We start from the raw sequence: 27,147 nt of genomic DNA on the forward strand, positions 1-27,147 counted from the left end.
CACATGTATGCACACACACACACACACACACACACACACACACACACACACGCAGAATCTGCAGTAGAACACCTCCCACCCCCACTTCCATGGATCAACAACATTCTCTCCTGCAGTGGATTGTGTAAAAGCATCTCTTGAAACTTACTTCTTCTCCTTGTGGACTTTTACTCCTGCCACTTTCATTAATCCGGTAAGTACAGATACAAATTATTAAGCCTCCCCCCAAGTAGCAATCTTGGCTCTTTGTTTGCTCATATAACCCCAGTACTAAGCACAATAATAGCATTAGTCACTTAATAATATTGATTGAATGAATGAGTGCTCTAGCTTGAGAGAAACTAGAGAGCAGTCTAACCCATGAAATAATAAAATAAATAAAGGAAAAGATAAACCAAGCCTATTTGACCACCACCAGCACAGTTAGACTCATTAGCTTGCTGCACATTCTGCCTTAACATATGCCATTTTTCTTCCTGATGGATTGCAAGTCCAGTCTCTCCTGGCAACAGTCCAAGCAAGGCACAGCTATTACACCATCAACCATCCCTCATCACTTTCTATCGAAATCTGTCAGGGACAGCAAAAGTTGTTTGTAGCTTTTATTGATCTGTTCATGCCCTTTGACTGCATAGACAGGAAACTGATGTGGTAGAAGTGATAAATGGTCTAAGCACAATATAGACCTCTGCTCAGTGCAGTCCAGCTGCAGATTGTCATGCACCCCTGCCTTTTGATGCTTCTGGGAAGTCACCATCTGCAAGTGATTTCAGACTAGCATAAATCAGTCTGGAATATTGTCCATTCCTTTGACATGAATGTCTTAATGGGTGAGCTCACACTCTCTGCATGCATGCTGCTCTGCTATGCAGGAAAGAAGCAGAGTGATGCTTTCTTCTGAAGGTGGCAGGGTTTTGTTGTTAGGAACTTAGAGTGGCCTCAAAAGATGTCTGGCATGCGTGCTGTCTGAATGGCTGGCAATGAGCCTGCTTGGAATGTGCAGATTTTCATATTGGAAGATCCTTAAAGGTTTCTTGTTGTTATTGGTGGTGGTGGTGGTGGTGGTGGTGGTAGTGGTGGTAGTGGGGTGTGTGTGTGTGTGTAGAACCCATAGGTCAACATCAGGTGTCATTCCTCAGGTTCTATACTCCTTGCTTTTTGAGATAGGGTCTCTCAATTGGCCTGGAACTCAACAATTAGGGCTAGGGTGGCCAGCCAGGAAACCCTAAGACTCCTCCTGCCTCATCTATTTAGAAGTGGGAATGGGAATCACAAGCACATGCCACCATGCTCAGCTTTATTATTATCATTATTATTGTTGTTGTTGTAAGAAGTTTTAGACAATATATTTTGAGCATATTTTCCCCTTCCCCAACTCCTCCTAGATTCTCCTCACTTCCCTGCCCACCCAGCATCATGTTCTTCCTTTCTCTCTGTCAAAAACAAAACAAAAAATGAAAATAAAAAAAAATAAGACAAAACATACCAAAACAAAACAGAAAGCACACATGTACACACACACAAATGGAGTCTGTTTTGTGTTGGTCAACTACTGGGCATGGGACTTGCCCTAGAGTGTGGTTGATACACTTAATGACACTCCATTAGAGAAAACGGTCTTTCCCTTTCCCAGCAGGTATCAGTTGCAAATAGTTACTTGGTTAAAGGAGGGACTCTGTGTCCACTTCCATCTCTCAGTGCTGGGATTCTGTCTGGCTTGAACCTGTGCAGGTCCTGTGCATGCAGCCACGGTCTCTGTGAGTTTGTATGGGTTTCAGCTCTGTTGTATCTGGGAGACACTTTTTCCATGGAGTCATCCATCACCTCTGGCTCTTACAGTCTTTCTACCTCTACCATACGTATTTCTGAGCCTTGAGGGGAGGGGTTGATAAAGTTTTTCACTCTGCACATTGTCTAGTTGTAGATTTCTCATTTTATTGCTGTTCCTTTAGCAGAATAACAGTAGTAGGTTTTCCCCTAGGACCCATGACCTGTCTGGTCTTGGCTTCTCGACCACTTCAGCAGTGCCCAGGGATGAATTCCGCCTTCTGAAGTGGGCCTCAAACCTGATAGTAAATACACAAAAGAGTGGTTGGTCAGTCCCGTAACATTTGTGCCACTTGTACACCAGTGTGTCTTGTAGGTCAGAGTTCATAGCCAGATGATACTGATGATTACTTTTCACACACACACACCCCGCCCCAGCTGTGTGTAAAGTACCTTCCAGCCCCATGAATGCTATCAGTAGGGATGAAGCTTCTAGTTTGGCACCAGCTCGATTTCTCTATATTCAAAGACATAGCTAAATAGTGTCTTCAGCAGTAGGACTTTACCATCAGGTTGTAGAGAGAAACCAATACCCTTGGCATTATCAGCCCATGATGTTTGGGGTAGGGGTGTCTATAGGACTTCCTTGGCCAGTGACCCAGCAAGATGTAACCCATTCTCAGTACTAGAGGTTTTATTGATGACGTAAGATGGCAATTGGGTGCCTAGCTTTTTAGCATGGCTTCCCTGGACCAACCCCAGGCCCCATGCTTGCATAGCAGGCACGTCTCTGACGAAGCTGTCACCAAGCCCCCCTCAAAATTTGGTGAGGAGTCATTTGTGGTTTTGCTTGGGCACAAATATAAACTGCGCTCAGGGGACTGTTTTACAGAGACAGTCCTTTGCTAATGAGTAATTTAGCTGCTGGTTCAGCATCCCTAACAGAATAATTTTTTCTTCATTTGGAGCTGGTGATGCCTTCTGTTTTCATGGGCATTTTATGGATAAAATCATATTCCATGTGGCATGACCAAATTGAGAGATTAGAGGAGGTAACAGCATATTTCCCTCAGGAATATCAAGAATTAAACATTCTACAACTGCAGTTCCCATTTGGACAGATATTCTCCAGTGTATCTGGCTTGTGTCTGAGTCTTATGCAGCAGGTTAGCTCCCTGAGGGACCCCAAGGTCTTGGAGTATTCACCAGCAACTTAACATGATGTAGCCTGCCTTTGCGGGTGATCAGTCTGGTGACTTTGAAATTTTGCCAGGCTGTCTTCTGAGAGTAGCACTAGAGGGGAGTTCAGCATGTTAGCACATGAGCATGGAGCCAGACGTCTTCTGTTGTGGCTGTTATTTTACTGTTGTTATTATGAGTTCTAACATTTATTAAATGCTTACCGTATGCTGTGCTGAGCTATTTGAGATGCAGCTGCATATTGAATATTTACAGACAGCCAGATGAGGTAGGTGTTGCTTGGCTGTGCCTCATCCTGTGGGTGCTCAGAAAACATATGTGAGTTCTGAATGGGTCCCATGCACTGATGGCCTGAGGTCCCACAGCTAATGCTTGCCAGAGGTGACATTTAAACCCAGATCTGCGTCTTAATCTACAAGCCCACATTCTGTTAGTCATGACTCACAACTGTTATTCCAGTTCCAAAGGCTCCTACGCCCTCTTCTGTCCTCTCTGGACACTGCATGCATGTGGTACACGTTTAGACAAGCAGGCAGGCATACACGTATGTGTAAAAAAGTTTTTTAGAGATTTACATTTGGCTACTAGTCTACAATCTTCCATTCCAACAACCTTGCTGCCTACAGGCTGTTTCCTAAGAAAACCAGGACCATTGTGAGAGCAACCACCTTAACCAGCAGAGCAGAGTAGCCTGCTTCAGGTTTGAGCTCAACAGTATAATTTCAAACTATTTTCTGTCCAAGAGTTACCCCAAGAGATGTCTACACTTTAAATTTCATTCCTGGGTCGAGCCTAGCCGGACAGCAGCTAGGAACACACCTGGCCTGCCTTGCCTAACCCCTCTTAGACCTGCATTTCTTGGTCTGTGCCCTGGCATTATGCCTTTAACTCCCTCTGATGGACAGTGAAAACCAGTCAAGTAGAATATGGAGTGTCTTGCAGAGACTGTGAGATTTTTTTGATCAGTCTGTCAGTGTCTCTTTTAATAGAACTTAGGAGAAATTTTTTTCTTAGGACCAAAAAGTAGCTCCCTTCTTCTTAGAAACAAATTCACTGTCAGTCTGCTAGCAGGTAGATCTCCAAGTGGGAGAGGTTTCTCTCTTTTCAGTGACTTCCAGGAAGCTCTGAACTTTTTGTGACTTGCCTCTTTTGTTTCGTTTTGTTTTGTTTTTTGAAACAAGGTTTCTTTTTTTTTTTTTTTTTGAAACAAGGTTTCTTTGTGTAGCTTTGGAGCCTGTCCTGGAATTCACTCTGTAGACCAGGCTAGCCTTGAACTCACAGAGATCCACCTGCTTCTGCCCCCCAAGTGCTGGGATTAAAGGCGTGCCCCACCACCGCCCGGCTTGTGACTTCCTCTTGTTACCCTCTTGTTTTCAGATTGATTACCCACATCCAATATTCTCTTGTATGCTCTGTGTCTAATTGTCTCCTTTGAATAAGATATCCATAAGCTGCTTCAAATCCTCTTTGAAACATAAGGTGGGGCATAAACAAAAATTCATTTTCTTCATCCAACCCTGAACAGAATAGTCTTTCTGTCTCCCGTTGACACCTGTCTGATATGTAAAATGGCTTTGTAAGTGAATTTGACAGTAAAAATCATAGCAAAAAAAAAAAAAATCCAATGTCCCCTACCATGATCATGTACCAGAAAAGGCCCACAGTTTCACACCCCCACTTACTCCTGTTAGACGTGAGTAATTGTTGATAATGAATTACTTTACCCTCTTAATGAAAGCAGATGCTTAGGGGACCGTGTGCTTCTTGCCTCCACTTTTTCCTTGCTCACTTACAGTTATCACTGGGTTGCAGTCTTTTAAAGCATCATCTCAAATTGGGCTGGCTCAATAGATGTGAACACATCTCAGTTACATTGGGAATAAATGTCAGCCATTCTTGTAGTTCTTGTTCTGAACCGCACACCAGTTCTGTGACTTCCCTCCTCACTTCTGATGTTGCTCTTCCTGCTCCCACCCAAAGAGCACCAAAGGCCTTCTTGCTATTCACACCAATCACATAGACAATGCCAGTTGGGTGCTTTGTGTATGCAAACTAATTGAAATTTCACGAGACCCACAGAGATGTAGATACTATGATCAACCGCATTTTACAGACAAGATCACTGAGATTCTGAAAGGCTAGTTAATTTCCCTATTGTCACACAAATGGCAGCTGATGGGCTACTCACTCCCCCCACCCCCACCCCCACCCTTTATCTACAGTGGGTTGTATTCACTTTAAAACTCCATGATTTTGGAGGTGGAGATAATGGTTCACTGGTTAAGAGTGCTTGCTGCAATTCTTTCTCTGTTGAATCTTTGTGTGGTTTGGTTATCAGGTTGACTGTGGTCTCATAAAATGAATTTAGCAGTGTTCCTTCTGTTTCTATTTTGTGGAATAATTTGAGAAATATTGGTGTTAACTCTTCTTTGAAAGTCTGGTAGAATTATGTGCTAATTTCCCTTGTGGATGCAAAAATATTCAACAGAATACTTGCAAACTGAATCCAAGAACACATCAAAAAAATCATCCACCATGGTCAGGTAGCCTTCATCCCAGAGATGCAGGGAGGGTTCAACATTCGAAAATCAGTAAATGTAATCTACCATATAAACAAACTGAAGGAAAAACAAAACCACATGGTCATCTCTTAGATGCCGAAAAAGCCTTTGACAAAATCCAACACCCCTTCATGATAAAAGTCTTGGAGAGATTAGGAATACAAGGAACATGCCTAAACATAATAAAGGCAATTTACAGTAAGCCTATAGCCAACATCAAATTAATTGGAGAGAAACTCAAAGCAATTCCACTAAAATCAGGAACAAGACAAGGCTGTCCACTCTCTCCATATCTATTCAATATAGTACTTGAAGTTCTAGCTAGAACAGTAAGACAACTGAAGGAGATCAAGGGAATACAAATTGGAAACGAAGAAGTCAAAGTATCATCATTTGCAGATGATATGACAGTATACATAAGCAACCCCAAAAATTCTACCAGGGAACTCCTACAGCTGATAAATACCTTCAGTGATGTGACTGGATACAAGATTAGCTCAAAATAAAAAGCAAAAATGAGTAGCCCTCTTGTATACAAATGACAAATGAACTGAGAAAGAAATCAGAGAAATAACACCCTTCATAATAGCCACAAACAATATAAACTATCTTGAGGTAACCATAACCAAGCAAGTGAAAGACATGTATGACAAAAGCTTCAAGTCTTTAAAGAAAGAAATTGAAGAAGATTCCAGAAAATGGAAAGATCTCCCATGCTCATGAATCAGTAGGATTAACATAGTAAAAGTGGCTATCATTTTTACCAAAAGCAATCTACAGATTTAACACAATCCCCATCAAAATTCCAATACAATTCTTTACAGATCTTGAAAGGATAATACTCAATTTCATATGGAAAAACAAAAAACCCAGGATAGCCAAAACAATCCTGAACAATAAAAGAACTTCCAAAGATATCACCATCCCTGATTTTAAGCTGTACTACAGAACAATAATTATAAAAACACTTGGTTTTGACATAAAAACAGACACGTTGATCAATGGAATTGAATCAAAGGCCCAGACATAAATCCACATACCTATGGATACCTGATTTTTTATAAAGAATTCAGAAATACACAATGGAAAGAAAAGCATCTTCAACAAATGGTGCTGGTTTAACTGGATATCTGTGTGTAGAAGAATGCAAATAGATTAATATTTATCACCCTGCACAAAACTCAAGTCCAAGTGGATCAAAAACCTCAACACCAAACCAGATACACTGAACCTGATAGAAAGTGGGGAACAACCTTGAGCACATCAACACAGGAGACAACTTCCTAAACAGAACATCGATAGCACAGGCACTAAGATCAACAATTAACAAATGGGACCTCATGAAACTGAAAAGCTTCTGTAAGGCAAAGGACACCATCACTAGGACAAAACAGCAGCCTACAGAATGAAAAAAGATTTTCACCAACTCCACATCTGATATATATCCAAAATATATAAAGAACTTAAGAAACTGGGCATCAACAAACCAAACAGTCCAATTTAAAAATGGGTTACAGATCTAAACAGAGAATTGTCAGTAGAGAAATTTAAAATGTCTGAGAAACACTTAAAGAAATGTTCAACATCATTGGCCATCTGGTGTGGTTGATATATTGTGCACTCCAATAAACCTATCTGGGAGTCAGAGAACAGAACAGCCACTATATTAAACATAGAGGTTAGGTAGTGGTAGCACACACCTTTAATCCCAGCACTTGAGATCTCATGTCTTTGCTTGGGAAGGACACATGCCTTTAGTCCCAGGAAGTGATGGCAGGAAGCAGAAAGGTATATAAGGCATGAGGACCAAGAACTAGAGGCTTTTAGCAGCAGTTCAACTGAGACCCTCAGGGATGAGGACTCAGAGGCTTTCAGTCTGAGGATTCGTGGAAACAGGATAGGCTGAGAAGTTGGTGAGGTGAGGTTGGCTGTGGCTTGTTCTATTCCTCTGATCTCTTAGTTTTCACCCCAATATCTGGCTCCAGGTTTTTTATTAATAAGACCTTTTAAGATTCATGTTACAATCAGGTAAATGCAAATCAAAACTACTTTGAGGTTCCGTCTTACACCTGTCAGAATAAGCTAAGATCAATAACACAAATGGCAGCTCATGCTGGAGAGGATGTGGAGCAGGGGGAACACTCCTCCATTGCTGGTGGGAGTGCAACTCGTACAGCAACTATAGAAGTCAATATGGTGATTCCTCAGAAAATTGTGAGTCGATCTACCTCAAGATCTGTCTGCACCACTCTTGGGCATATACCCAAAGATGCCTACCATGAGGACATTTGCTCAACTATGTTTATAGAGGCTTTATTCATAATAACCAGAAACTGGAAACAACCTAGTTATCTCTCAACTAAAGAGTAGATTTTTAAAAATGTAGTATATTTATATAATAGAGTATTATTCAGCTGTTGAAAAAAATGACTTCATGAATTTTTCAGGCAAATGGATGAAACTAGAAAAAATCATCCTGAGTGAGGCAATCCAGACCCAGAAAGACAAACATGATATGTACTCATTTATAAGTGGATATTAGCTGTTAAGTAAAGGATAATCACACTATAATCACAGACCCAGAGAAGTTAGATAAAGAGAAGAGGTCTAGGGGGGGATGAATGAATCTCCCTGGGAAGAGGAAATAGAACAGATTTTGTGGGCAGACTGGGGATGGGTGGGGATGGGAATAGATGGGGAAGGGAAGGACAGAGGGAGAGATTATGGAGAGAGATAACTGGAATAAGTGGGCATTTAGGGGGTAATGTGGAAACATAGTGCAGTGGGAACTTCCTGGAACCTATGAGAGTGACCCTAACCAGGCTAGGCTCCCAGTGGTGGGACTGGAACACCAACCCAGCTGTAAAACCTATGACCCACAACCCGTCCTGCCTGCAAGATATGCTGTGGCAGTGGTGCCTTGCAGCTTATAGCAGTGCCCAGCCATCTAATTTGAGAGCAAAGCCTTGAGGAGTCCATGCCCAACACTGCCTGGATGGCCAAGATCCAAAAGATGGATGGCTCAGAGACCTAGGATAGAACCAAAAATGTCAAAAAAAAAAAAAAAAAAAGTCAGTGAAATGATTCCTAGTGATATTCTGCTATACTCATTGATGGTGCCTAGTCCAATCATCATCAGAGAGACTTCCTCCAGCAGCTGATGGGAGCAGATGCAGAGACCCTCAGCCAAACATTAGGCAGAGGTCAGGGAATCCTGCAGAAGAGGAGGAGGGACTGTAGGAGCCAGAGGGGTCGAGGACACCAGGAGAACATGCCCACAAAATCAACTAAGCAGGGCTTGTAGGAGCTCAGAGACTGAAGCAGCAACCACAGAGCCTGCATGGATCTGCACTAGGTCCTCTGCATACATGCTGTGCTTGTTTAGTTTGGGGTTTTTAGTAGACTCCTAATAGTGAAGTGGGGGTGTCTCTGACTCTGTTGCCCACTCTTAGGGACCCTTTTCCTCCTCCTGACTGCCTCGTCCAGCCTTGATAGGAGGGTTTGTGCCTAGTCTTATTGCATCTTGTTATGCCGTGTTCAGTTGATATCCCTGGGAGGCCTGCTGTTTTCTGAAGGGAAACAGGAGCAGTGGATCTAGGAGGGTGGGAAGGTCGGGGAGTGCTGGGAGGAGGGGAGGCTATGGTCAGAATGTATCCTATGAGAGAAGAATAAAGAGGGAAAGAAAGAGTCCTTACTTCTCTTCCAGAGGACCCAAGTTAATTCCCAGCAGCCATGCTCAGTGGCGCACAGCCACCTGTAACTCCAGATCTCATACCCTCTTCTGGCCTTTGCAAGTACCTGTATACCAATACATAGACACCACACATACACACACACACACACACACACACACACACACACACACACACACACACACACACACACAAGAAATCTTTAATAAAAAATAAAATACCATGATCTTACATTACCCCATACCCCTTGAGCTTTATAATTCCTAACAGTAATGTGCTTTAAATATGCATTCTGATTCCGTATGTCTGCAGTAGACTGGCGAGCATGTTTTTAGGAGATTGCATTTTGAGAGACTTTCATTTCTTTATATGCTTCTTGCCTGTTCTCCTGCAGAAGCAGGGTCAGAACTGGACGGAGATGCTTGCTCCCGCATGCCATCTGTTTCATTTCCTCCTCCTCTGACCTGGCATTTTCTCTGGCTCTCCTTGACTTCTGAAAGAGTCTGTTCAGAGGTTTTCGGTAAGATGTGATCTAGTGTTGCCTCACTGTAGTTAGCAGGAAGCTGGGCTTTGATTTCCTTATTGATAAGATCTAGTTTCACCTCACTGTAATTAGCACAAAGCAGGGGCTTTGATTTCCTTATTGATAAGATGCATCTAGTTTTACCTCACTGTAATTAGCAGGAAGCTGGGGCTTTGATTTCCTGTTGCTGTACAGAGTGCCTGCCCTCATGTCCAGCTCTAGCAGGGTCCTGATGCTTTTAGCCAAACAGGTACCAGCATCAGGTCCTCAGCATCATGCTCTTAGGTGACAGAGTCCATGCTTAGCTTTGCATTCCACAGCATCCTCAACCCTGCTCTTATCCACCATTGAGCATTAGCTCATGGGGCCCAGGATCCAGCAAACAGACCTCTACCGACGGTTACCACACTTGTAAGATCTCCTCACACTTTCCTGTCCTTCCAGGATGTCTGTCTCCACATGCCTCTGCCAAGTCTCAGCTTGCTTATACATCCTTTCCTGTTTGCCATAATGGACCACTCATCCCTCACTCTCTGGAACCTTCTATCTCTTTGTGTTTCTCCAAGATGCCAGTCATATTCTTCCTTGTAATTATCTGCAGGCATTCCTTACTTTGCCTAGCATGAGTACCACCTTATTCTTTGTTCACTGCTAGATGTCTGTATACTGGCTACAGCATCAGTTCTGCTAAAAATCCAGTGTCTGGTGGTTTCTTTCTGTCACTTTACATTATTTCTTAATTTTGTGTATATGCATGTGGGCATATAAAAGTGGATATACTTCTTATATCCTTCTGTGGTTCCAAAAAGAATATATGCTGGTTACAGGAGAGTCTGAAATACACTGAAGAGGCTGGACATGATGGCAAATGCCTTTGATCCCAGCACTCGGGGTGGAGGGGCCGTGGATTTCTGAGTTCAAGGCCAGCCTGGTCTACAGAGTGAGTTCCAGGGAGCCAGAGCCACACAGCGAAACCCTGTCTCAAAAAGGAAGGAGGGAAAGAAATGCACTGAAAAGCATAGAGAGGACAGTTAAATCCGTCTTTAACATCGTACCACCTACCTGCAGATAATTACTGTGGAGATTTAGTGTGTGTCCCTTTAGCAATTATATTAACTACAAAATAGGCTTCGGTATTTTATTGTGCTTCTTTACTTAAAAAGAAGTGTCATCTTTTGAGTACATAGACACTCTTCCACAAACAGCATTGTCTCCTATCTAGATCTTATTTTTTATTTATGCCTAATTTCATTTGTTGGCTGTGACTTTTAGAATAAGAGTCAAGATGCCAGGGAAATAACTTAGCAAAGTACTTGCTGCATAATCACAAGGTCCTACATTCCATTCCCAGCATAAAAATGAGCAAGCATTTCTCATTCCTCCATGCTCCATACAGCTTTTCTTTCTCCCTACTCTCTGTTCATGTTGTTCCTTTTCATTCTGTGCTGGCATCTAAGGTTACTACTGCCTTGTTCTTCTTTTACTTTGTAAGAAACAAGGTTTCACGATCTTGCCCAAGCTGACCTCAAACTCATGAGCCTCCTGCGCTGTCCTCCAGTGTAGCTGCAAATACAAACAAGAACACTTGCTCCTAGATTTGCCATCTGGGTTTTCTAAAACTGTTTTGTTTCCTTTCCCCAGGAAAGAGCTTTATCCTCAATCTGAGATCTCTGGGAGCCTCTGGTCCTATCCATGTGCATGGCCTTTGTGTGCTGTAGAGCACGCTGTTGTAAAGGGAGCGAATTCCACCTCCCTCAGGGCCACAACTGCTTCTCTAAACTTGTATTTCACTTTTATAGTGAAGGCTAGTTACAGGCATGCATGCTTCGTATTATCGTCATGACCATAGGCAGCATGACTTCATGGCTCCTGCATTAGAGGGATGCTCTGTTGTTGATTTTCTTCCTACAGAAGAAAATCCCCAAGCAAAACAAAGCAGCTCTGCACACCGTGTGTCACCAGCATTCAGAATATGCACACCTGGCTCAGATATGGCCTGCCTCCTGCCGCCGTCCGTTCTCTGATCCGAGCATCTGTACGGACAGTGACTGTGCAGAGCTTCCTCGGAATCTCCAGCATCTAGCTGGTGTTTGTCTTGTAGCAGTCTCTAGTGGTGTGAGGTGGATAGGGCCTTCTCCTGTGCTGATCTGGACCACATAGAGCAGGGGCTTTGGTTGGAAGAGGAGTGTGGAAGTAGCGTTTGCTCAGCTCCTTCCAAAAGCTTGAGGAAATGCCAGCTCTCTAAAGCACAGAGCAAGAGAGAAAGAAAGGGTGTTGCCCCCGCTCCGACCATCTTCAGGGCAGGCAGCTGTTGGCAGAACTGTTCTGAGACATTTGCTGCAGGACCTTTCCTGACGTTCCCTATTTGTGGTGAAGCTCTTTCTTCCTCCCCCTACTTTTCTATCTGCTTTCTCTTCAGCTTGTGAGCTGTCACCATTCATTAACTGGCCGGACTACAGAAAGACCACATGGACACTTTAGTTCAGCCTCTGATAAGCCTGTTGACTGCTCATCCTTGTCGCCAACTCTAACACAGAGGCCCTTTTCCTAGTCCTGCCTCATTTTTTGCTTCTCTGGAGCATTTTCCAGCAGCATATGCCTCTGGCATCTGACCCTCATGCAGATGGTGCCGTGTTTACCAGGCAGTCAGACAATCAAAGCGCAGGCTCTCAAGGCAGTTTGAGAGATTGTATCATAACCACATAGGTGGACTGTTCATGTGACTTCAGGTACAAGTACCCTATGCAATAAATATCCCTTGGCCCTCTGCATGTTAACTGAGGCTGCTGAGCTTAACGAAGTGTCATTGATGAGGTGACAAAGCCAAGAAGCTGTGACCTCTTTCAGACCTTTGAGCTCACACCTTCCCTCCATAACCTCTGACTCCGATGTCAGATGCTGGTTTGAATTGTACAAGTGTGTAGGGGATGCCAGGGTACCTCCATTCCAGCTGCTGAGTCTCACGTCTGCCTGCCTGATCACGTGATAGAGTTTAGGTTCTGCACACATGAGCATTCTACTTGCTTCTCAAAGCATCCTCTGGGCAAACTTCTTTCTCTAGCTCTTTACCCCTCAGCTCTGCAGAATCCCTTTACCTTTCCTCAAGGGTCTTTTCTATAGCAGTTAGAAAAGAGCCCTCCTCACATCTTGCCCACTGTTTTCTCGAAGGAAAAATAGAGATGCTAATAATCAGGACCCTCATAATGAAAAGATTACCCCCAATTTTATAAATATTTGTGTGTGTGGACAAGTGTCACAGCAGGCATGTTGAGGCAGTCTCCCTGGTTTCTGCCGCTGTACTGTGTACTCCAGGCTAGCTGGCCCATGTACTCCCAGGCGATGGACCTGTTTCTCCCTCCATCTCCATAGGAATGCCTCAGTGCTTCGTGAAATACCAAGATCTTGAGCACCCTGGCTGCCAAACTTCCCAAATCTCTGCCTTATCCTTTGTCCCAGCAGAACAGGACTGAAGGAGACAGCAAGAGTGAGAGGGGACCTCCTCTACCCCAGAGCAGGCCTCCTTCTCCTCTCTCTGTGTGCAGTGGACATGAGCCACAACAGAGCAGGAGAGGAGGCGCACAGCTCCACTCCCTGATGCAGCATGCTTCCTTCTGCCTGCCTTTCCACCTACCGCCCCCTTTTCATTACCTGTATTGGTAGTGTTGGAGACAGAACCCAAGGCGGCCACACTCCCAGACTCCACACTTCTGTTGGAACAAAGCAGGAACTTTCTTCCCTTCCTAATATACTTTCTAAGGATGTGTGTAGGGCGTGTGTGAGTATGCGTGGGGGGCGGGGGAGGTTTGCATATAAAACATCAAATGGGTCTGCTTTCTTGACCAATGTTTATAGTTTTATAAACCTGCTTATATTGAAAATCATTTATCAAAGGTCCTGTACCAGAATAAATTGCATTATAGCTGCAGAATAAATTGCATTATAGCTGCAGAATAAATTGCATTATAGCACTGGAACCTTCCAAAGCTCCCTCAGGCAGAGCTGGTCTCCATTTCCTCTACCCGCCCCCCCCCCCCTCCAGACAGTACTCTATGCTGGCTTCTGTTGTCACGGCATTTAACCAGGTTGGGTTGTGATTTATCTGTTTATAATGCCCCTTTCACGTGTGCCCAGTAGGGTTGAGGTCCTCTAGGGCAGGAACGGGGTTGCATTTATCTGTTAGTACAGCAGTTCGTATTGGTCCTGAAAAATAGTCTCTCACCATTTTTTTTGCCAGATATACCAATGTTTAAACAGATCTTCCAAGATTTTAAATCAAGTGTTAGGGCAGTTTCATCAACAATACATTAATTAGTGCTTTAATAGCTATCAGAAGCCGGGCGGTGGTGGCGCACGCCTTTAATCCCAGCACTCGGGAGGCAGAGCCAGGCGGATCTCTGTGAGTTCGAGGCCAGCCTGGACTACCAAGTGAGTTCCAGGAAAGGCGCAAAGCTACACAGAGAAACCCTGTCTCGAAAAACCAAAAAAAAAAAAAAAAAAAAAAAAAAAAAAAAGCTATCAGAGCATCTTATATTAGCCATTGTCACAATAACATGGTAATATAGTATAGTAGTATACTGATAGAGTATTTGTTGCATGCCCACTATGTCCAAACACTATTCTGGGCTCATTGTATGTTTTATATTATTGAATTATCTCAGCAAGCTTAGATGCAGATATAATTCATCCGTTTTACACACACATACATTACATTATTTTTTTCTGAAATCTCACTAGTAGCCCAGACTGGCCTCAAACTCACCACATAGCCCAGGCTGACCTTGAATTTGATTTTCCTGCCCCTACCTTTTGTTGTCCTCACTTTAGAGATACAGGGAAAGATTGATATCCACCCCCCAGGACCACAAAGCCAGCAACTCTAAAACTTAGATTTGAACTGGTCAACCTGCACTTCCAACCACCTATTTTTAAAGAATGGGGGGGAAATGTGGAATGCTATTTTTTTTTTTTTTTTTTTTTTTTTTTTTTTTTTTTTTTTTGGTTTTTCGAGACAGGGTTTCTCTGTGTAGCTTTGCGCCTCTCCTGGGACTCACTTGGTAGCCCAGGCTGGCCTCGAACTCACAGAGATCCGCCTGGCTCTGCCTCCCGAGTGCTGGGATTAAAGGCGTGCGCCACCACCGCCCGGCGTGGAATGCTATTTTTAAAGATGTAGTTTACATAACCTTTTTGAAATTTGTTTTTTCTAAGTGTAATGTATTCCTATGGTTTATCCACTTGAATGCCAAGTGCCCAGTGCAGGCCAGACAGGAATCATTAGCTGCTGAGGAATGGAACCCTCAGCCCAGAGACTCAAAGCGACTAGGCACAATGGAGAGAGATTTTGGGTTTTGAAGAAATATAGAATTTGCATTAATTTTAAAAAGATTGTCATTTAATTGCCTTTAATATGAAACTAATAACATTTTTACTATGTAGTTAATAACATTTTTTTCTTCCTGTTCTTATTTTCTTTTAAATTAATTTTTAAAATTTTACAAATGTGCATTGGTTAGATAGAATTTTTCCCTGAAATGAAACATGCACTAAATACATTGTCTCCCTTACCCTGATTGGTCAGCTCTTCCCTAAGGAAGAGGCCCTGCTCCCTGATGTGGCCATGCCATTGCAGTGTGTGGGCACCAGGTTTCACCTCCTCAGACGACCAGGCTGCCTCTATGTAGTGTCCTGACATCTTCGGTTTCTACAGTCACTTACATATTTGGATTTCTTTCTTCTCTTAGTTTCCACTGTTTGTTTGCCTTAGATAACTGTATCTCATTAAAATCTCATTTCTTCTTAGTGATTGTATTTTCTTCACATTGACGGGGCACATCTGTCTCCTTTGAAAGCAGGATTTCACTGTAGTTGAGCTGGTGCTGCGATCCTCCTGCCTCGGTCAGTCACCTCTGTTCTTTGTCAATCTGCATTTTGCTCTCTGACCTTTCACTGGGCCCCGCCCTGATTGCGAGGGCCTGGACTCCGGCTTCTCTCCTCTCGTTTGCTCACTTCAGAGCAGGAATTTTCTTAGAATACCTGTGGCACTGTGTGTCGTGACTGTCCTCATTCTGGTGGCTGTTAGATAATTCTCACATTTGCTATTCCTGTTCAAGTCAAGAGTTTTCGCAGATATGTGGCTTTGAACTTCCACTTGCTTTACTCTTTAAACTGGATTTCTTACTCAGTTGCTTTATACTGAAATGGGATCTATACAGTTTTACAGCATTTTTCAGAATTTTTCTCATGGTATTTTATAGGACTGTTTATGCTACTGTTCAAAATTAGCTCCATATTTTAAAGTTGAATAAATGCTTTGAGAAGTTGTGCATTTATGGGCAGCTGTTATTCATATGATTGAGGCAGGAGGCTCATGAATTCAGAGAGCCTGGGCTTCACAGCAAAGCCCTTATGCTCTTTAGTCTTTAACTACACATGCTCTGAGGGTTCAGGTTAGTTTCCACATTTGAATCAGAACTTATTACAAGGTCAGTGATTTCCTCCCTTGTGGACAGTAAGACCAGAGAAACCTAATGAGTTCACACTTCCTCACATCTAGCTAGCTACTGTGAGTAGTTGGTGGCTGCTCCACACACTCAGGCTCGCAGTGATTCTGCCATATTCATATGGGCTTTTGTGGTCTCTGGTATCTGGGGTTAGTGCTAATGGCAAGGAAAGGACCCATGGGAGAGGCATACCCCTCTTGAAGGCGGCTCTGTCCCTGCCACCCAGGACTTTGACCTGCCTGCAGATGGAGAGAATCAAGTCAGGTGATCAGCTGCCTCATGGGAAATGTCCACCTTGTGTCCAGATATGACTGTGACTCCATGGAAGATGGCATCATGAGTGGACCTTGTTAGCACATAGACCTCTGTGCCTCAGGGATGGGTTGGAAGAGAAGACTTCTGGGTTGTGCTGTGGGCATTCTGATGGTTTCTGGGGGATACTAAGTCATTCCTGAGGAGAGTCTTTTGTTCGTTTGTTTGTTTTTATTTTGGTTTTTTGAGACAGGGTTTCTCTGTGTAGCCCTGGATGTCGTATAACTCACTTTGTAGACCAGGCTGGCCTCAAACTCACAGAGAGTGCTGGGATTAAAGGCATGCACCACCACCATCCAGCCTGAGTACAATCTTTTAACAAAATGGTTAGTGTTGATTTTCTGTGCCAGATTTTCTGTGTTTTTGAGAGGCCAAATCAGAGGTTTGTGAGGAGTGATTGAGATACGGAGGGCTACCTGGAAAACAGCTTCTCTGCCGTGGTGAAAGACTTCCTTCTGTAATTTGTTGTTGTTTTGTTTTGTCCCTTTGTTAGGTGAGGCTCTCTGCTTTTCATCATCTGGTGTGACAGTCTTCTTAGGTCCTACCGGCTGTGGAATGGGGACAGGATGGGACTCACCCTGTACATCAGCCTGCATGTCGCTAGCAAGACCTCCTTCCAGCCACTGCTCCACTTCACTCTGTCTGAGAATTCCCTCTAGCCCATGCTCAGTGGTGCTTGTTTAAGTCTACACAATCCTATTAAGTGACTCCTTAGGCTGACTTCACCTTGCACTTGTTGATTCAGGCTGCCTGGCCACTCCTTCTCCTTGGTCTTTCCCATGTGATAGACCAGTAGACTGTCTTAGACATTTCTACCATGAGTAATGATCCTACCATGCCTTCCAAGGAATAGCCCCATTTCCATAGTCTTTCCACCATTTTCCATAGAATCTCAGTATCCATCAATTGTTTATAAATGCCCAATAAATACCTATTCTACATCACACAGTGGACTTAGCTCTGCAGGTGCACTTGTGACAGGAGATGAATGTAGATGCTGTCCTCATAGAGGTTATTAAGGAACAAAGGGTGTGCCCCAAGAGAGACCCAATGAACTCAAGTAATCACAGGAAAGAATATAAAACACAACTTTGCCAAGTGGCCCTTTGCCCACGCAGGAGGTCCTTGAAGCTATAGGAACTTGGGTGGATCAGAAGGAGGAGCTGGGACATCTAGGTAGAAAGCAATAGCTTATAAATGAGGGCAGAGAAGAGACTGCAGAGAGGTGGGTCTGTGGGCCAGAGACATCGGGGATTTACCACATCTGCCTGCCACTGCATGAAGATGGGGTTGGAAGGAGCAGTGGTATGTGATGGCCAGATTAGTTAGGAGGCAGCCACGAGCATCCATGTGAGAGATGATGGCACTTTTGGATGAAGATGGTGATGGGAAAAAGGTAGAGGGGAGAGAATCTTAGTATCAGATCTGAGTTACATCTCTTCCTGGATTTCATGACCCTGGGTTCAGAGGGCACGAACTCTTTTCCAACTATTAAATCATGAAGAGTGTTCTTCTTTCCTTCTTGACTGAGACAAGTGATGTGCCTCTTGTTCTAGTCTCAGCAAAGGGAAAGGACACAGGTGCCTGTGCCTGGCCATGTTGGGGATGTGGTGGGAAATAATCTGTGTTCGTTCTGGGGATACACAGGTGGATCATGAGCATCAGCTCTTCTCCCAAGTCCTCTATGAGGCTGCTATGGCCAGGACTTCACCACCTTACATTTCAGGGGTAAAAAGTGAGAGCGAGTGGCCCTTCCTCTGTCTGGGGGAGACACTGTGAACCGACTTTGGTGCTCCGCTCCTGCCCGGTCCTGATGTGACCCTCAGACACTTCCTGCCAAGCCCCTTCAGCAGCCTGCACCAGCACCACCCTACTCAAGTTCTCTCTGCATTCCCTGTAACAATGCGTGGGTGTCCACTGTCTGTTGACACCGCTGCTTCCCCGTGAGAACGGCAGAGTCCCTAGAGACCCATCCTTACCTCTCACTTGTACTTCATTATCGTTTTGTGTATTTGTGTGGGGGAACACATGCCCTGGTACCCATGTGGACAGGAGTCCAGACAACAAGTCTGTAGAATCCCTTTTCTCTTCCTACCTTTATGTGGATTCTGGGAGTTGATCTCAGTAAAAGCCTCCCCACTGAGCCATCTCTCAGGCCCTTTCACTTGCAGTTGAGAACTGGCCTGGGGACAGTCAGCCCACAAGCTCACCTTTCCTTCCGACACCATCTGCAGAGTTCGTGCTGTAAGTGCACCCCTCCTCCCACTTTTATAATTGGATAGAAGACTCATTGAACTCATTGACAGCTGTTAGCCCACTTAGTTTTGTGACAGCCAAAGGACACAGACTCAACTCAGCACAAGCAGAATCCAAGTGAGGCCCAGCATAGAGCTTCCAAATGTCCTCTCTAATGGGATCCTAACTTGGCCCAGCCATACTGTATGGAGTACTGCCAGAGTGCTGGCTGGCTTTCTAGTGGGATTCGGTCACATGGATGACCTTAGCCTTCAGTTCCTCCAGAGGGAAAGCTAACATGCATGACCTATAGTATCAACTACAGTATTACTTGCCAGTATGGCTTGAAGCCCTTAAGAAAAGAGACACTCACATAGGACATTACTAGGCTAAGAAGTCACTCCCAAGTGCCAGGGGCAAAGCCAGTCCTGTTTAGTTTTGGGTTTTGTTTTTTCTTGTTCTGTTTTATTGTCTGTGAAAAAGGGTCTTGCTAAGGATGGTCTTGAACTCAACAGTCTTCTGCCTCAGCCTCCTGAGTGCAGGGGTTACAGGTGTGTGCCACCATGCCTGGCTAGACCTCTGTTTGGACAAAGTGAATTCCACTACTCACTCTCTGCCTTATGGTAGTATGGCATTATACACTGCCAGTAGCCAGCTGTAGACATAGATGACTTCCATCTGTGTCCGGAGGTTACTTTGCAGGCTTGTTTTGGGCCTTCTAGGTGAGGCAATGCTTAGATGAGGATAGCTCCAAGCTTCTGAGTCCCAGCTGCCATTGTCACGTCCCAGCTCTGCTTCTGTCAATTAGTTATGTAACCTTAGCTGTGATTTTTAGCCTTTTCCTCATTAAAACTGAGATCAATACCAGGACGTATTCTGTGTTGTTGTTACCTACAGTAAATGAGATAGTATGTGCTAGGGGCAGAAGAATATATGGTATATAGGAGTGCATAATAAATAAAAACTGGATACAATTGTATATTTTGGGTGTTTGTATTAATTTATTTTATGTATGTGAATGTTTTGCCTATATGTTTGTATGTGCACCATATGCATACGTGGTGCCCTCAGAAGCTAGAGGAGGGCTGATCCCCTAGAACTGGAGTTACAGGCCTTTGTGAGCCACCATGTATCTGTGGAGGTCAGAGGAAGGTGCCAGATCCCCCGTAACTAGAATTACAGACAGTTGTGAGCTACCATGTGGGTGCTAGGAATTGAACCCAGGTCCCCTGCAAGAGCAACAAGTGCTCATAACTGCTGAGCCATCTCTCCAGGACCCCCACCTCCCGGATTTTTGAAACAGAATCTCATTGTGTATCCCTGGCTAACTTGGAACTCTATGTAGACCAGGCTGGCCTTGAACTCAGATCCTCCTACCTTCTGTCTTCATATGAGAAAAATATTCCAAACCTTTTTTTTTTTCAGATCCTTTAATATGGCAAAATTTGCTTGTGTGGGGTGGTTCTGAAAGTGTGTTCCTTATTTCACACCTCCGTGTCTCTTAAGCACAAGTGTAAGTATGAGGCAGGAGGCAGCAGTCTGAAGAGGTTGTACTCTGGTTTGGGAGTGCCTGAGTTAGAAGTGAGAAGCACCCTGCCCACACCCTACCCCCCAGGCAAGTGTGTTCCGAGACATTTGAAGTGTGGACATTATTGCAGACCTTTGCTGTGAGCTGCTGGTAGATTTTAAAACTTGAAAATCTTGCATGCACCCTTCCCGTGTTGCTTCTGAGAAGGCTGGAAGGCAGACATCTTGAGACTGGCTTACGGACTGTGGGGCCAAGCTCAAGCTCCTTTCTGCTCACCACTTTCTAGCCACGACTCCCTAAGGCCATCGACTGGAGGGCCGCATTGGCCTGCCAGAGACTGTTTAAAACGGAATGAAGCACAAGAGCATTCTCTGATGGTTATAGCTTGAGTTCAGGCCAGCCACTAATTGTTCTCTGGGCTTTCCTGGAAGGTGGCTGAGCCTGCCATCTGCGAGCTGCTGCTTATCCACATGTAATAGGGATTAAGACTGTTTTCCCATGGATCGTGCCTTTAATGGTTTTCAGTTTGTGAAAAGGTTCCCTCTAGGTGGGACTTGCTCTTGGACTCGAAAGGCCTGGGGCTCACAGTAGACTCTTTGCTTCTAGGCTGGGTCCACCAACGGGTGTCAGTAGATGGGGCTGCTTCTGTGGGGGGAGTCTCGGGAGCTTCGCAAATGGAGGCCCAGCTAGCTAACTGAACATTTTCCCCCCAGCTTATCTCTAGTGATGCTGATGGAGCCATCCAAAGAGCAGGAAGATTCCGAGTGGAAAACGGCTCTACGGACGAGGTAGGGACACCCCAGGGTCTGCACTGTCACCAAGCTCTCAGCTGTAGCAGTGGACAGCTGAGCCCTAGAAGGGACAAGTAAGAGCTTTTCAGAGCTTTACACAAGAAGACATGAGGGAAATACCATCGTGGGGGCAGAGAAGGTGCTGGTAATTCCAAATATTCTTTAAAAGCTCGTCATAAAGTCAGATAGACATGTGAGGCTGTTCTGCCCACAGCAGACCAAAGGGAGAGCTGCAGCCTCTTTAATGAGTCTCTGTTTCTCTAAGGATGGCCTTGAACCTTTGGACCCCCTGCCTCCATCTCCTCGGAGCACTGGGATTACAGGTGTGCATGCACCACCACACCAGTTTATACAGTGCTGGGCATCAAACTCAGCGTTTCATGGTTACTAATCAAGCACTCTGCCTGAGCTATGTCCCCAGTCCCACAGTGTAACTTTCAATACATGTATATCTTATGGAATTATCAAGTCAAGGTGATTAACATAGCCAACTGGAGACATTTTATTTTCATAGTTTATTTGCAGTGCTGAGAACAAGCCCCAGGCCTCATATATCCTGGGAAAGTGCTGTAGCACTAAGCTGTCCTCATGACCCTGAGCCTTTTAAATTGAAGTCCTCACAGATTAATGCAGGACACTGGGTATGCTCCACAGAGCCATAGTAGAAGCTGGCCTGGCCTGTTCCTTACTGGAGATGCTCTGAGGACTGTGAGTTGCCTCAGTCTGGCAGTCTAGCTCATGAGACTGTTGCTTAGATGTGGGCCAGCATCAGGGTGTAGTGGGGATGGCTTTAGGCTCAAACAGACCTGGATTTAAATCTCAGTCCTGCACTAATTTATGACTCAATGCCTCTGGATCAGTTTTCTGCTGAATAAGGAGAGAGATGGGTCCTGCTCTGCAGCACCTGGTCTTCCCATGAGCAATTTGTGTTTTGTACTTAAGCACAGGATTTTGCATAGTCCACATTGAGTGTCAGCTCATTAACACGTCCCACAGTTGCTAATTGTCAGGAGTTTTGTGACATCTTGATTCTGTCACCTGTCCTATTAGCTCACCCACTGAGCGGCTCTATGTCTCCTCAAGATGCTGGTCATGCCATCTGTGTGCTCATTCCAAGTGGTAATTAAAATGAGCGTTGCCCCCGAGTAGACCACTGGGGTGCTCTCTCCTGCCCTCGCTGCCTCCTGGTACATCAATTAGTTGATGGCAGAACAGAGAGGACAGTCTGCTAGCTTTGTACACATCTACCTGTGTCAGCATGGGAAGGGCTGTCTACTGTTTGAGGGCATGGGGAGAGCAGTTAAAGTGTGTGTCATTTGCCTAGCAATTCTTCTGGGGGTCTTATAGCAATATCTAAAATAGGGGAGGGCCTAGGGCAACCTGAATTTCTATCACTAGAGACTGACTGTGATTTACAGCCCAGCTGCACACTGGAATGCTCACTTGGAGCTATTAGACAGAACGAAGTTGGACTTGAGACCTGCTCAGTGGATAAGAGCATTTTCTCTGCAAGCATGAGGACCCAAGTTCTAAGTCCAAACACCCGAGTACAAAGCCATGGCTGCATGTGCCTGTAGTCCCAGTGTTAGAGGATAGAGATGGGTAAGACCCTGAGAGCTCACTGGTCAGCCAACCTACCTGAAAACAGGTACTTTTGGTTCAGTGAGAGGCCCTGTCTCAAAGGAAATAAGGAAGAGAGCAATGGAGGTAGGCACTGGATGTCTCAATCTTGCTTCTACATGTGTGCACACAAGAGCACACACCTGCATACTCACATGCAGCACGTACACATACACACACACACACACACACACACACACACACACACACACACACACACACACCACAAAGTGGAAGTATATACTATCACAGAAGAAATGTTAAGTACTGGACATAAAAGCCAGTTCCAGGAAGATGGGAAAGATGTTTTCAATAGGCAAGAACATTTCCAAAAGGACAAATAAGAATTTAAAACCATCTGTTTCTGGGGGCTGAAGCAATGCGTGGCAGTGAAGAGTGCTTGCTGCCCTTGCAGGGGACCAAGTTTGGTTTCTAGTACCCACACCAGACAGCTCACAACCATCTAACTCCAGCTCCAGGGGACCCATCATCTGTGGCCTCTTCAGTCACCTGACTCAAATGCACATCCCCACACACCTACACATAATTGAAAATAATAAAAAAATAATCTTTAAAAAAAACCCTAGGCTTCTGCAGCCACACAGTAGGGGAGCTCAGAGAATCCTATGGAAGTGGGGGAGGAAGGGTTGTAGGAGCCAGGAGGGCCAAGGGCACCACAAAACAATCCACAGAACCAACTCAACTGGGCTCATAGAGGCTCACAGAGACTGAACCAACACCAGGGAGCCTGCATGGGACTGACCTAGGCCCTCTGCATATGTGTTATGATTGTGTAACGTGGTCTTCTTGTGGACTCCTAACAGTGAGAGCGGAAAGTTGATTCTGGTTATGGTTCCTGAGGGTAAGTGTACATCAGGGCAGGGATGCATGGCAGCAAGCAACAGGCAGAAGCTGAGAACTCACGTCCTCTAATGCAGGCACCAAACAGAGAGGGAACTGCAAGTGGGACCAGGTTATATAGTCCCAAAGCTTGCCCCCAGAGACAGGCTTCCTCCATCAAGGCTGCACCATCTAAACCTCCCAAACAATGCCAAGAACTGAGAACCAAGTGTTCAGATACCTGAGCCTGGGGGAGACATTACCCATTCAGTCAACCACCACAGTAATTTAAAAATAGAGAGTCTTTAAAAGAAAAGAAGTCCAGCCTGCCTTGTCCTGGTGTTATCTCAACAATCTAACCTGTGAGGTGAAGCTAGATAATGTATTCAGTCCTCCGTCCACCCCACTATGGAAAGACTCTGAGGAATCACGGGCATATATAAAACTAGGGGTCCTTTGTAGCCTGAATGTATGTGTGGATTTCCTGCCAGAAGCCAAATATTTGGGGACACTCAAGCAAATCAGGTGTTTTATATGGCTTTTGATTGAATTCTTCTCAAAATATTCAGGTCAGATTCAGTGCCCCCCCCCATTCATTTCCCACAAGTCCCGATGGGAGGGGGGAGGAGTGAGGCAAAAAGAAGCTTCTGTGGCTTTGCAGTTGGTGCAGAAATAATGAGGCTTTCTCGGCGTCAGAACTCACTAGCCAGCATGGGCTTCTGTGGGCACGCATACAGCATAGAACATTTAAGTCCACAATCCCACAGCAGGTCTTTGAAGCAAACGCATACCCCAGAGGGCATAGAGTGAGTGTGGTAGTTGCAACATTGAACATCAGTTGTCTGGGAAATGGACTTGTTTGGACATTTCCTCTTCACTTTGTTTTTAATCACATTTATGGAGGGGAAGGGCATGCCACCACACAAGACAACTGATAGCTCCTTCCACCATGTGGGTCCTGGGGATCAAACTCAGATCATCAGCCTTGGCAGCAGGCACCTTTACTGGGCCATCTCATCATCTCTTAGCTTTCTTTTTGATGCCAAATCATGTGTTTCTCTTTCATTCCCACCTGAAACCGCTGTTATTTGTCTGTCTCTGAAATCCTCTAATAAAACAGGTCATACTTAAAAATAGGACTTGCTGAAAACTAAGACCGCAGTTAGGCACCACCACAGCACCTCAGAACATCTGAACAGAAAAGGCCTGAGATGCCTGGACCTTGGCCAGAGGCCTGGAACAGTGAGAACAGTGCCAGCAGGAGCATAGGGTGATGCGTCTTCCCTGGAAATCTGTCTGTCTGTCCCCACTAAAACCGAATGCATAAGAGTGTGTGTATCCACCGAGGACAGAGTCCTGTTCACAGCGGCTTCAGTTGCACACAGTCTGACATCCAACAACAGGAGAGTGAATAGAGTGGATACATCAGGCGTGGCATTTGTCCTGTGGGCTATATAGTGATGGAAAAAAGAATCATTGCACCAGCAAAAAGATGAATGTCACAGACGCAGGACTGAAGGATGAAAAGCCTGGCTGGAGTGAATACACACGTAGGGTTTCATTCCTGTGGAGGCCAGCAGCAGGTGAAGCCAACCCACGGTGAGGAAAGTCAGGGAGGCAGCTGTGACTGGATCATGGTTGGGGAATGAATGGTGGGGCTGTCTGAAAATACTGTATCTCTATCTAGGTCACAGTTACAAGGTTGGACATGTAGAGAACCATTTGACTTTGCCCTCCTCTGTACCCTTGCTCTCTGCCAGGGCTACACACACAGAATGCAGAGCTCATTTTCTGGGGTCCTGGGCAGAGGGTTTTACTTGGTTCTCCGTTTCTTTCATCAATCCCCACATGTACTCTTGTCTCTCCCCATTGTGTGCCTTTAACAGGGGACAGAGGTGTCTGGTTCTGCAAGACTCACAACTTTTGGGTATTGGGGTTCGCCCCTCCATTTCAGTTAAGTATTCAGTGAAGACACAAGTGAAATGGTTTCTCAGTCCTTAAAAAAGACCTCATCATTAACACTTGGCTCACAGTAGAGCTACACAGCATGTCATTGCCCTCAGTCTTTTTTCGCTCTCGACTTCTGGCTGCCTCTCCCTGGATTCTTCTGTTCTGCAGTTGCCATGCTCAGCCCTGGGGTAAGGGACATGTGTGGACCAAGGCAGGAGCTTCCAAGGTTCTGGCAGTCAAGCTTATAGACCCCTCTCAGAGTTTTGTTTTTAAATGCATAAAACGCAGACTGTGATAAGGGAAAACATTTTAAACATAATTTATAATGCCGTGATCCATAGGATTTTTAATACATTAGAGAGCCAGTCCAGCAGCAGGTTTCATAAGTTCTGTAATGTTGAATCCCTGGTAGAGACCATTGCTTCTCAAAGTTCACTGTTAGCAGAATCACCTGCATGCGTGTTCATATAAAGGAGGACCTGGCTTTGGTCCTCAGTACTTCAGGGAGAGAGGGAAGGATGGAGGAGGGGAGAAAGAAAGAGGAGGAGAGGAAGAAAGGAGAAAGGAAAGATAAGAAAAATGGAAAAAGATTCAGGCTCCACCTAGAGAGTTCTGGGGAAGCAGCTTGGTAGCAGAGCCAGAAGTACACATTTCAGCGCACTGAGACGCACTAAGCCAAGGCTCTGCTTGAAAGAAACCTCTCTGGTTTCTCCACCTGGATCTTAGAAACTCCAGAAGCCTGACTGCTGGGATCACAGTTCCCTCAAAGCTCTCTAGAAGCTTTCTAGGGTCTAGGACCTTGAGACCAGGACACCAACCTCTGTGGAGTCTGAGTGGCTCAGGCTGCATCCTGGCCTGGGTGCCCCTTTGTTGGGTGGGTTAAGACCTGAGGCTGGCCAGTGTCATGCCTTAGCTGTATGGACCTGGTTGCATAATGGAAAGATTTGCAGAGCAGGAGTACTGCCAGGGATTCATGGTTAAAGACAAGTGACTGTAGCTAATGAATCATGCAGAAATCCTCCAAAGAGCAGAAGCCAATTCACCACTCCTGAGTCACCCCAAAAGGCCGAAACAAAGAGGAAACACCTTGGGGTGATCACAGTTAACCTTTCCAACAAGGAGCACATGGGCAGCTTAGTTACCTTAGTTTGTCTTGATGAGCTGAGGACAGCTTTACATACATAGTGTTCTGGCTGGGTTTGCAGACCCTGGATCTGTTTGTGGAGATACATCAGACAGCCACAAGATAGAGAGTCCTTTACTGAAAAAGCAAGGAAGGGAGGACACTACGTGCTTCAAAATGCCACTGTCACAAAAGACAAAATTCTGAAAACGTTCTGAAGGGAGTCTAAATGAGACACAGTGACAAAATGATCATGTGCTGAAGCAGGGTGGGAAGCTTTCGTCAGCATTGAGTATGGTGACAAATTCGGAATACAGATGATAATACATTGTATAGATGCTAAATTTACAAAGTTGATAAAGCTGAATTGCTGATCTGATGGTGTAGCTCAATGATTGAGTGCCTGCCTAGCATACAGAAGGATCAAGGTTCAATCCCCAGCACCAGGAAAAAGGCTGTATTCTAGTTAACGTATGAAAAGACCTCTTTCCTGAGCAGTAGACGCTGA

The 27,147-nt window shown here is 44.9% G+C and overlaps 1 protein-coding gene across 13 annotated transcripts in view; it reads left to right on the top strand.

Moving 5' to 3' along the window:
* Garnl3 (GTPase activating Rap/RanGAP domain like 3) overlaps positions 1–27,147 on the top strand; it is a 147,320-nt gene that overhangs the window by 49,419 nt on the left and 70,754 nt on the right. For 11 of the 13 annotated variants that reach the window (XM_052725463.1, XM_052725469.1, XM_052725461.1 and 8 more), the window contains one exon: positions 21,029–21,103. The exons of the other annotated variants lie outside the window; for them this stretch is intronic. In XM_052725463.1, the coding sequence (XP_052581423.1) occupies positions 21,029–21,103 (75 nt within the window). The remainder of the gene's footprint in view (positions 1–21,028; positions 21,104–27,147) is intronic. 13 annotated transcript variants of the gene reach the window in all.

This window comes from Peromyscus californicus, unplaced genomic scaffold (assembly GCF_007827085.1).
Source record: "Peromyscus californicus insignis strain IS unplaced genomic scaffold, ASM782708v3 Scaffold_7__1_contigs__length_154581171, whole genome shotgun sequence".
Classification (NCBI taxonomy): Eukaryota; Metazoa; Chordata; class Mammalia; order Rodentia; family Cricetidae; genus Peromyscus; species Peromyscus californicus.